General features: G+C 30.9%; 1 protein-coding gene across 4 annotated transcripts in view; it reads left to right on the top strand.

Annotated features, from left to right (window-relative positions):
* LOC107448448 (arginine-glutamic acid dipeptide repeats grunge) overlaps positions 1 to 11,940 on the top strand; it is a 48,060-nt gene that overhangs the window by 23,647 nt on the left and 12,473 nt on the right. For all 4 annotated transcript variants that reach the window (XM_043050550.2, XM_016063636.3, XM_043050555.2 and 1 more), the window contains exons 8-14: positions 579 to 760; positions 3,281 to 3,397; positions 5,080 to 5,360; positions 5,442 to 6,896; positions 8,161 to 8,308; positions 9,144 to 9,412; positions 10,580 to 11,243. In XM_043050550.2, the coding sequence (XP_042906484.1) occupies positions 579 to 760; positions 3,281 to 3,397; positions 5,080 to 5,360; positions 5,442 to 6,896; positions 8,161 to 8,308; positions 9,144 to 9,412; positions 10,580 to 11,243 (3,116 nt within the window). The remainder of the gene's footprint in view (positions 1 to 578; positions 761 to 3,280; positions 3,398 to 5,079; positions 5,361 to 5,441; positions 6,897 to 8,160; positions 8,309 to 9,143; positions 9,413 to 10,579; positions 11,244 to 11,940) is intronic.

Here is an 11,940-nt window from a genome sequence, read left to right on the forward strand (position 1 = left end):
AAAATGTTTGCTGATAGCTGTATAGCGAGACAATTTTTTTGTAGTGCCACAAAGTGAGCCTATTTGGGCTCCTTTGGATTGGCACTATACTTCAAAGGGATTCTTATAAATGAGCTGAAGAATGTTGATTGCTACACTGTACTCTTTGATGAGACGTTAAATCAGTCTATACAATCTAAGATGGACATTATGGTAAGGAATTGATAATAAAGTTTGCACTAAGTATCTTACCTCCCAATTTATGGGTCATGGAACTGCAGAAAATATTTTGTCCTCTTTTTACAAATGCATGGATGATGGTTAAAAGCTCTCTAAATTACATCAATTATCCATGGCTGGACCCTATGTCTATTGGAAATTCTATTAGAAGCTTCAGTGTGAATTAAGAGAGAAATATTCCCACCAGGTCATATTCATTGGTCATATTCAATAATTAGTTTAATCATTTAAGGTTAATTAATTTAGTTTCGACACAGCATGTCCTTTTTTAAAACTTGTGCCATTTAACCTTACATTTAACTTTAAATAATTAGTTTAAATGCTTTCAAGTTTTAATTGGGCTATATTTTTCTGTTTAGCATCAAAAGATTGGCTTCCTGTTGGAAAAGATTTGGCAGTTATGTGTACAGATTGTCGAAATTATTACAAAAAGCATGGGGAATTTCCTGCCATTGATTCAAAAGACTTCTTTTTCCAACCTGTAAAAGAAGAGGAAGGTGTAAATGGAAAGCATGTTATGAGGACTCGTCGTTGCAAAGAAGTAATTTTGCTCATATTTGTTTCTGATGAATCAAAAGATTTTATTTAATATTTGCTAGTAATAATTTTTCTTTGAGGACTAATGACATAATAATATGGTTGATATTTTGATTTAAACTTATGTGACTTAATGTATCTCATATAAATTTATACCTGTATCTTCTTTTTTTTTAAAAAAAATGTATGTTTTTGCAACTAATAAACTTTTAAAGCTATAAATTTATTTAATTACTTTAAAAACATAATAAATTAAATTATTTTTAATTGTATTTTTAAAGCTGCACTTTTGTATAATTACTTTGAAAATGATACTAGACTCTAATTAACATATATTTTTATAAAAAAATTATTTTCATTCTGTAGAGTTTGATTTTTTAAGAATAAATTAGATTTTTAAGAAAAATATTGTTTCAAATATTTCGAGAAATAAATGTTGCCTAATTATAAAAATTCTTAACAAACCAAATGAAGTAAAGACAATCACTTTGTGAAAAAAAAAATTAAGAACTGAAAAAGATAAATTTTTTTTATTTTTACTTCATACACTTTCCCATTTAATCAGGGCCTAATCTATAATTTTTATCTTGCTTTGTACTTTTCTAAAAAAAAGTTTATCAGCTCTCTAGTTTTGAGAATAATTTGAGCACTCTTAAGTTTTTGTGAAGGAAAGAAAAATTGCAATTTCATCTTAAATGAGATGCACTCTATTTTTTAAAAAAAGGTGGATAAAAATTTTAGCATTTTGAGAACCACACTTGATTTAGTTTTTATGTTACAGGATGATAACTTAGCTATTCCTTAATGTTATACAACAGACCTTTACTACACAAACTTTGAATCTTGAGGCTTTGTGTTATGTAGATCATTTCACATATCATTAAACTTATCTATTAAACATGGGTGTATGCAATGGAACAGATCAATATTGATGCTTTAAACTAATTTTTAAATTCAAATAGTTTAAAACACAAAATTATGTGTACTAAAGTATTCGTTATTTACAACAACAAAAAAAAACTGAATTAAAAGTGAAAGTTGACGAATTTATAAATTTTTGGTTTGCTTTAGAATTAAAATTCATGAGATTTATAGAATTGCCTTGTATAGGTCTTCTATTGTAGTACAATATTATTTTGTCTCAAAAATTAAACGGAGAAATACTGCAAATTAAATACTTAGATGTCAGCTTGTACTGTCATTGAGGAAAAAAATTTCTTAGTGGTAGCAGGACTGATTGTGCTCCGGAAAAATTCTGGATTTTTCGCTAACAGTGATCCGGAAGCTTCCGGAGATATAAGGTCCAGACGTTTAAAAAAATCCTTGATCACAGAAGTTTCCGGAAACAAAATTTTCAAAGGTGGAACTTAAAAATACAGTTTATTTTATTTGTTTCTAAGGGAGAACTGGATACTTTATAAGCTTATATTCATGATTATTATTAATTTTTTATCAGTAAACAGTTATTATAATCATAAACTCAAGAAAGACATATTTGTAAATTTTAATTACTTCTCCAGGTCATCATAGGTATGTGTAAATGGTATAGGTATATGTAAAATTTTAAATATATTTTAAGTAAACTAAGAAATGTTGAGAAAAAGAAAAAAAAACCTTGTTTAAATTTTTTTTCAATTTAAACTGTTTTTTTTTTTTTTTTTTTAACTCTAGAAATTTTTTGGAATTTTGACTTGGGCTCACAATCATGTTAGTTACATTTATATTTTAACATATAAATCTTAATTTTAAAAGTTAAATCTTAAATTGTACAAACTTACCATGACAAATTATTAGTTTAAATATATCATATATATTTAGCCAACTAATTTTGCTTTTTAATTAAATTTAGGTAAAGCAGTTTAAATTTTAGAAAATTTTTATTATTTCTAATGTTAGTATGCTACTGTTTTTTAAAAATTTCCTGTACAACAGCATTGACAATTATTTATATATAATATTTATAAAGTAATATTTTGAAGATCATTTGATGTTTTATGCAAATTGTCTTCTTTTTTAATAAATAAATTTCAACAATTTCTAATTTTATTTGTATAAACATAAATTTATTTAAACATCTTTAATTTGTATATAAATCTTTAAACTAGTTCCATTTGAACATATTTTGGTTACAGAGTTTTCTTTAAAAAAAAATAATAATAACAATCGCTATAATAAAAAATTTAAATCTTTGACACAGCTTGAATTAGAATGTCTACATTTTGAAATTTTAATCTTATAATTTCAGTATTCAAAATTAATTTGAAAAATAGTCTTAAATGTCTTACTCTTTTTATGTTGGTTTTTCCAATTAATGTTTGGTTGTCAGAGGAGTTAGCACTGATAGATCATTCAAAGGCTGCATTTACTCCCCTCCCTCAAGCTATTTTTTATACACACCTAAAGTATTAAGTTTTAGCAGAGACTTTTTGTGCTGAGTTTTCATTATTTTTGCGATAACGGCTTAATAATTGTGAAATTGACCTGTATTAATTCCAATGTGCTAATTACATTTTTTTGAATTTAGAATCAAAGTCCAAAGACAGTCCTTAATGAGGGTGGTACAATAATCAAAACAGAAAGAAAGTCTCCTGGTGTTGCCAGCACTGGTACTGCAGGCTCTCAAGATAGAGATAAGAAAAAAGTAAGTATTTTTTTTTCCAAATAAAGTGCTAATAAACTGCTATATACAGTACAAAGTCCGTTATCTGGACGTCCATTTGCAGGAAATATCTCTTTTCCAGACACTTTTTAAGAGTCAAAATCTTGACAAACCAGTCCAGATTTTGACTGTTCTAGGGATGAGCGGATTTCCGCTTTTTTTACTTTTGTGTCTCGAATATCCGAACTTTTGTGTATCGAATATTTATCAAAAACTCCGATTATCTAAAAGTTTCACTTTTTTTTAAAAAAAATTTTAAATAAATATTTTGCTTTTTCAAAAATTTAGCTGTTGAATTAAGAGAATTTTCTATCAACAATTATTAGTATATATAGGCATATTTAAAACTTACATTCTGTGCTTGCAAAGAAGAATGTGACAAAGGCAGGTAAAGAAAGAAAATATGGGATTTGTGAAAAGATGTTTGAAGATGGGCTAATGACTGAATTAATCACCAATCTGTTTCCCCTCATTCACAAGCTGCATTACGAGAAATTTGACCTTGTTAAAGGATTTTTTGCTTGTTTTGTAAAACATGAAGTGCTTGCAGCAAATTAAGCAACAAAAAAAAATATATAGCAAACAAAAGCAATCACTTAAAAAATTATTCAATTTTTTGTGGAAAAAGAGTTGATTAACTCATCACCGAAATTTAAGAAATAATAATGCTGCTGTTATTTATGATATAAAATGTGAAATTCTTATCATATGAAAAATAATTATCTAAACAGTTGCTGATTATCATGTAATTTTTTCAAACTAAAATAGCAATTTTTGTTATTTGTTATCATAAATTGTCAGGAATTTATTATTAAACGACTGCACATGCGTAAAATTTGCTCACATGGAAATTCAGCTTTTTTACCTTTTGGCCAATCTCATCCTTGCTGTTTAAAAGTCTTTTCTCTTTTTTGAAAAGGGGAAAGTCCTGTCTTTTCCCTTTTCAAGATTTTTTTTTTACTTTGCAGCCTGTTAAAACATAGTATGCATGGATGAGAATCCTCCACTTCTTTGATTTTTAGCCAATTTTTGTTCAATTTTAATCTGATTTCCGCTATAATATTTTCTTTTTAAAAATTGAATACCACAGGAACGAAAGTCGTCATTTCACTACAACATGAAAAAAATCATGTAATTTTTTTCCCTCACATAAAAAGATTATTACCTCCAAAAATCATCACTGTGGAATCGTCGCTAATCGGCGGATCAAGAAATTATTACTAACTGAAGTGCATGATTCGGAATTCGCAGTGTGCTATAATGACATGTTAAAACATTAGGATTTTAAAAATCGTGTGGAAATTTGTAACAAAAGCTGGTACAATAGTGCAACCACGCAAACCACATGGATTTATAGGTTGATTGAAATTTACGTAAGTTATTGTTATTCTTTATTGAATATAGATGTTTTGTTTGTTTACCTTAAAGACCTATTATCTAGAAACATCTATTTTCCATGCTTGCCAAAGTCCCAATGATTCCGGATACAAGACTTTCCACTGTAGTTCTATTATAACATACCGTTCCAAAAACTGTCCCAATTTATTTATAAACTGTGATCCTGTTTTTTTTTTTTTTTTTCACTTTATACTTACTAGAAGACTTGAATATTTTAGCATTAGTTCATAAATTTAAAAGATTGAAGTATTATATTTTTTATTTAGAAACAAATCAGTGATACTACTTCTAAAAGTAAAAAAAGGATTAAGGAAGAAAAAAGTAGTAACTCAGAGGATGTAAGTGATGGAAAATCTGAGAGTCATAAAAAGAAAAGTAGACCGAATAGCCCGTCTGAATCTGTATGTACAGAAAGTAGCGTGTCTAATGAAGAAGTACCTCAAGATGGTGAAGCTCCCAGTTCACCTAGTCCTGGTGCAAGTCCAGTACCGAGTCCTCTTCCCATTCTCCCTGAAGTCGAAACACAGCCCGACCAGGAGCCTGAATTGTATGTGCATTCAATATATTTTGATTTTTATGCATATTAATCTATTTATATATTAAATGTATATTATAATTTCTTATTTAGGCCAATGGAAAGTTCTTCGATTTCAAACGATATGGAACAACCTGTTACAGTAAAAGAAGAATATATCCCTCCAGTAACTCCAGAACCCTTGTTATGCCCGGTTGAAGTAAAGCAAGAAGTTATTGCAAATGAATCAGATGAAGCAATGGATACTCAAGATTCAATGAACCCTCCTGAGCAGCTTGAACTTATGGAAAAAATTAAAGAGGAAAACCCAGTTCATTCATATACACCTTCACCAGCAGCATCACCTGTTCCTTTTGTTCCTCCTATAGATGAGCCTATGCCCGTATCAGATACAAATTCTGCAGCTCCTGAAATTTCGGAACCCAATCGATATGCCTCTCCTACTGAAGAACAGCAAACATCTGATGAACCTGTCATTCAAAATCAACCACATTATCCTGGACCTTCTCCTCAAGGCATTAAAATGGAACCTGTTGATATAACTGCCACTCCCCCTCCTCCTGCAATTCATGAACCTCCAGTCCACCATCCTCATGTATATGCTCAGTCCTCTTCAACTGCTTTTTCAAATAGTATATCCATTGCCATGGCTAATAGTTCTGTATCCGGTTCAATATCTGCATCATCCTCTATATCTCTATCATATCATAATCATTCCAAAATGCCTTATCCCGGACATTCTACTCTCATTACTACCTCACAATCATCAATGTCTGCTTTTAATTATCGACCCTTTTCTCCTCAATACCCATATCCTCCTGCCTTGCCTCCATTTCCTCATATGCCAGCTCAACCAATAAAACATAAGTACAATACCAGTACCTCGTCACCTTCTCCGAGTACTCCTCCTCCAACATCTTCCCCTTATAATGCAGCATCTCTTGCTGCTTCCCAGCAATATCGTGAATCCACTCCACCTACAAAACCTCATAGCAATGGATCAACACCACCAAGCTATCCACGTAGTTCACAGATGTCAAGTTCATTACAATCACCTGCTGTAACATCTCATTCATCAGTGCCTACAATGCCTAGTTCACATGGCTCTTCAAAATCACCATCATATGGAATGCAAAGTCAAAACAGCCAGAGCTCATCAAGTCAAAAAGCTGTGCCTCAGCCTGCCCACCAGAGTTCTATGTATTCTCAAATGGGAATAAATCAACAATCATCTATGAAATCTAGCAGTCATTCTCATCAGTTACCAAGACCTCATCCTCTTTCTCAACATTCTCAATCTGGGCTACCTACTTCATCACAGCATTTGCCTCCCACAGCTTATGTGGCAAATTTACCTCCACAAGTTGGAGCTCAAAATCAGATGCACATGGCACCCGAAAGAACAATAGAATCTGAAAAATGTTCTGTCATTCAAGAACCTGTGACTATTGAAGAAGAGGAAGAGGTTGAACCTCATTATCCTTATAGAGGTCCTAGTCCTGAACCAAGAGTTGAAGATGTTGAATGTCACAGGAGTCAATTTGCCATGTAAGTCTTTTTAACTTTCAATTACAAGCTGCATTCAAATTATTGTGACATTTTTGTGCAACGTAACTTCTCACCATATTTGTTCTAATTCCTCATTCAAAATTTTTATCGTTAAAAAAAAAAAAAAAATTTAATAAAATATAAATTTTAATAACATTTTCTGAACCTTCCCCTTTAATTCATAAATGCATCCAATATATAAAAAAAATAAGAAAAATTTATTTACTTGTGAGTTTTTTTTTCTAAATTTACATAGTTTTTCAATTGTTTTTATGACTAATTAATCATTTTTTGGCAGTTTCCCAGTGATTTCTCAAATTCTGTATTTTAATTATTACTTTCACATCATTTGATGATAGTTTTTCGAGAGTTATTTATCATTTTCTCAGCTTCTATTTATCCTTTTTTCAGAAGTTATTCATGGGTTTTCAAATTCCAATAATTTTAATGTGATGTTATTAGAACGTGAGAATTTTGATTTTGTGTTATCACCTTTTGATGCATTTCATTCATGGTGATTTCATCGCAAATTGCAATGTTTAGTTTAATTTCATAAATTTCGGGAAATTTTTTATTTTTTTTATTTTTTAGTGCCCCTTTTTCATGAGTTTTCGAATTCTAATAACTTTAATATTGTGTTATGATGTTTGAATTATCACTTTTTCACCTGTTCAATTTGTGACAATTCCAATTTAATTCAATTCCTTAAATGATAGTTTTTTCCGCCCTTTTCACATGGTTTCTCAAATTCCAATATTTTCATTCAGCAACTTCCTGTTGCTGAATGATAGTGTTTCAGCTGTTGTTCATCATTTTTCTGGCATTTATTATATGGGTTTTTAAACTACATTTTTTTAATAGATTATTCCAACAGATTAATTTTAAATTTGAGTTATTACTGTAAGAGGCACTCAATTTACATAGTAAGTCATTTTGACAACTCTTTTAAAATCCTGATATTAATATGTTATTGTTACTCAAAATTTTCAAAGTTCAAGATTTTTGCTCATTTTAAAAATAGACTCGCGAATTTAATTGAGGAATAATTTAAAGTTAATTTATTTCTTAATTTTGTAATATTTTTTTTCATGATAGGACTATTTTTTGAGTTGATCTTGAGTTTGTATATTCTGAGACTAAAAAAAAAGTTGTACAAATGTTTGCAATCCCTTTTTGATGGAATATATCACGCTTTTTATTTTCTAACATTTGTCCTTTTTAAGATCTAGAATAAATTCTGATAAATGTACTTTCTAAATTTCAGTTTTTTGAGGCATTGGAATAGAGGTGAATTCAATTCTTGTGCAAGAACAGATCTCACTTTCAAACCGGTACCTGATTCTAAGCTTGCTCGAACGAGAGAAGCTAAAGCCAGAAAAGCAGCAGAAAAAGAAAGAGAAGAGACAAAAGCTGTAAGATTTTTTTTTCTTTAAATTTTCAAATAATTGTGAATAACTTCCTAGATGGAAGATAAAGTTTTTGATTTTATTCAATGACATATTCAGAGTTGATTTATTAAAATTTATTTGGTAAACTAAGATTTTTTTTAAATTGATTTTTTTTTCATTATTTTTTATCCATCTAAATGGTTATTATATTATCAAAATAGATTTCAGCCGGATACTAAATGTTAATAAATGATATCCAAGTACTATCAATGATAAATATATTTTACTTTCTTATAATAATTCTGATAAATATATTCTCTTATATAATTATTGAAGAATTATATACTTGCCATTAAGAACCATATACCATGAATATAAACTATTTTAATTTGATTTTACTAAGGTAAATTTTTTTATTGGGGTATAATCTTCATAAGTGAATAATTTATTTAAATCTTATGTAAGGCATAGTTTGTTATTACCCAAATTAGCATATCTTTGATTTTCTTATAAAAAAAATGTTTTCACATTAACTTTCTTTGAACTGAGGAAGCATTTAATTCCTTTTCATATAAAGTTATTAGACGCACACTTTTTTTTCATTGAATTTAAATATAATACATATAGTTTCCAACATTTGGATGTCACTGTTAAAAAAATTTTCACCTTCCTACTTTCAACTTTCTTAAACCCATTTCTTCATATTTTTACCAATAGACTCATACCATGATTTGACATTAACTTGTTTTCTTTATGTAGGTGAACTGTACTGTAAAATGTTGTCTCAAAATACTTACTACTTGATTGAATTTATATCAGGTATAATATCTCTAATTCATTCCGTGTTTATTTTTCATAGCGACTGGGTTCTACACCTGATAATAAATCAGGATCTAGCTCTCAGGCAGATGGCCATCATCTCAGTCCTTTTGACAGACAATCTTCTAGAAGTGGGCCAGATACGCCTGCTCTCAGACAGCTTAGTGAGTATGCCCGCCCTCACGCTTCTGCCTTTCCACCTGGATATGCTCGCCCAGGTCAACCCATAGGTGTTTTGCCTCATGGAATTGACCCCATATTACACTATCAATTATCTTCTGGAATGTATGGAGCTGCAGCTAGGGAAAGGTAAGTGCATGAAATGCAATTCACTTTATATATTTACAGTTTAATAGCTCTTCATTAAATTTCTCAAGTTGTTTGGAAATCTCGTGTTTCATTGATTTCTTGAGTATCATTAGCACTGTTTTAAAGTCTCTTATAAAAGTATAATTCATGAACTACTTGAAAAAAATGTATATATTTATAGGTATTTTATATGTACTTTGACTGTCTAAAACATGCATTCATCTTTATGCACCATTACTTTTCAAAGATTAGGCACTTATCATTTTTTTTTATTTCTTTATTTTTAAACACCTTGTATGTTCTAATTATTAGTAAGGATGAATTATTACTTTTTTTTTTTTTTAATTTTCTTGTATTCTATGATTTAGCTACAATAAAATCCTGATGATTCAAGCTTATCTAACTCGAAATATTCAGATTTTTGAACATGTTCCCATGGAGAGCATAGTTTTAGCAAAGTGTAATTATTTGTGCTTTAGAGTGATACAGTGTGAAAGCAGGATTAAAAAATAAATCATTACTTATGCAAATCACTGTATCAATTCGGTTTAGAACTTTTACTTGATTTCACCCTTGTTTTGCAATTATGCCTGTAAACAGTCAAAAATTAATGATAGTCTGTTTCAGCATAAACAACATTTTGTTTGCTTTATGCTTCAGTCAAACAGCTTAATTTGCACCTAATCTGAGTATCATTAGTTCATTTATAGATGAACTAGTTACTTTAGTGAATGTCTGTTAAATATAGGAAGTTCATAATTTATGATAGTCTGGCTTGGTCAATTATTTAATGTATTAACTAAGTAAAATTTGAAACAACTCAATTATACATTAATGGTAACATAAACATTTACATTTCTTATTAACTTTTTTTTTTAATCTAGTTGAATTGTATTAAATACTTTGAAATTTTATATTGCACCCTTAACATCATTTTTACATTTCGATTTAAGTACTATTTTGTACCAGTATTATGGTACTTTTACTCCTTGAGCTGATTATATTAAAAATAAAGATGAACAGATATAATCGTTCTTTTATGAAAGATACAAGTTTAAGTAATAATTCTGTTGAATGGTTTTTTACTTTTCATAAAAATCTATATTAAGCAACATTAAGATAGAAATTAACACCAGGTTGTTATAATTTGAATATTGTTTATTGTAGTTATAGACTTGAAATTGAAATGGAAAGAGAGAAGCGTGAACGGGATCTTCATGATAAAATAAAAGCTGAATATGAAATGAAGGCTCGTCTTCCACCTGGAAGTTATGATCCACATTGGATGGAGCTTCAACGCAGGTATGGTGGTCTTCAAGGAGGACCGGCTGTTGGTCTTGCTCAAGCTCATGCTGGTATGAATCATGGGCCTTTTGGTCTGTATACACCCGCAGAGAGAGAACGACTGGGCATTCCTCAAAATGTACCTGTTTCTGAAGCTGCAGCCATAGAACGCATTAATGCGGAACGAGCTCATTCTGAACGGCTCATGCTAGGAGCTGATCCTTTATTGCGTTTACAAATGGCTGGTTTGGCACCTGAACTTCATACTCATGCTCATACCCATGCTCATGCTCATACTCATTTACACCTACATCCCCATGATGCCGTTTCAGCGGCTGCTGCGGCAGCTGCAGCAATGGGTGTGCCTCCTCACCCAGGAATGGAACCGGGTGTTCATCCATCTTCAGGATCACATCCACTTTTACCACCATCAGGCTATCCAGCTGGGGCACAGAGACCTGGTTTAATTCCCCGTGCAGAGCTTCTTCATCCTGCTGCCTCAGCAGGAATGTTACGACCCCCATATGATGAACAGTTTGCTCATCAGGTAATTAAATCCAGCTATACATGATTAAGGTTTCGAAGACTTTTTATTCAGCTGTTAAAAGTTTGCTAAAATTATTTAAAAGTTAGCCATTGCATGTAAATATTATTAGAAATTGATCGAATTACATGTCAGTCTGGTATTAATTCAGGGTTCCCACGGTCCTTGAGAGTCCTTGAAAGTCCTTGAATTTTTTTTTGCTAAATTTAGGTCCTTGAAAAACGTCTTAGGTCCTTGAAAAACTTGATAGGTCCTTGAATTTGTCCAATACTGCTGGCGGCCCTTTTTATAAAACACCCGCGGATCTTTCTCGTTCTTTCTGTTTTGTTCCCGAACTCTCTCACCTGGTTTTTAACGCCACCGTTTCTAACCGGGCCTAGCGTCTTGGTGTCTGCCAAGCACGCGGAGCACAGCAGACAATCAATGCGTTCGGGGCGAGACTCCACTTCATCTTCTGTCACATATGCTTAGATCTTCTTTTTTCTTAACGAAACTGGGATACTCTCGAATTTCGTAACAATATGTACCTTGTAGTTTTCAATAAATTTGCCGTTTTACCATCCGCACTTGTCCTTACGTTTGCGTCATTTCAAAACTTTATTGTAAATCGTATTCGCAAAGGCACGGCTTCGTATTTGTGTTATGTAGTTTAGACTAGTTATGCCTGGGAAGTGCTATTTTAATTTTAATTGTTTTTTCC

This window comes from Parasteatoda tepidariorum, chromosome 3 (genome assembly GCF_043381705.1).
Source record: "Parasteatoda tepidariorum isolate YZ-2023 chromosome 3, CAS_Ptep_4.0, whole genome shotgun sequence".
Classification (NCBI taxonomy): domain Eukaryota; kingdom Metazoa; phylum Arthropoda; class Arachnida; order Araneae; family Theridiidae; genus Parasteatoda; species Parasteatoda tepidariorum.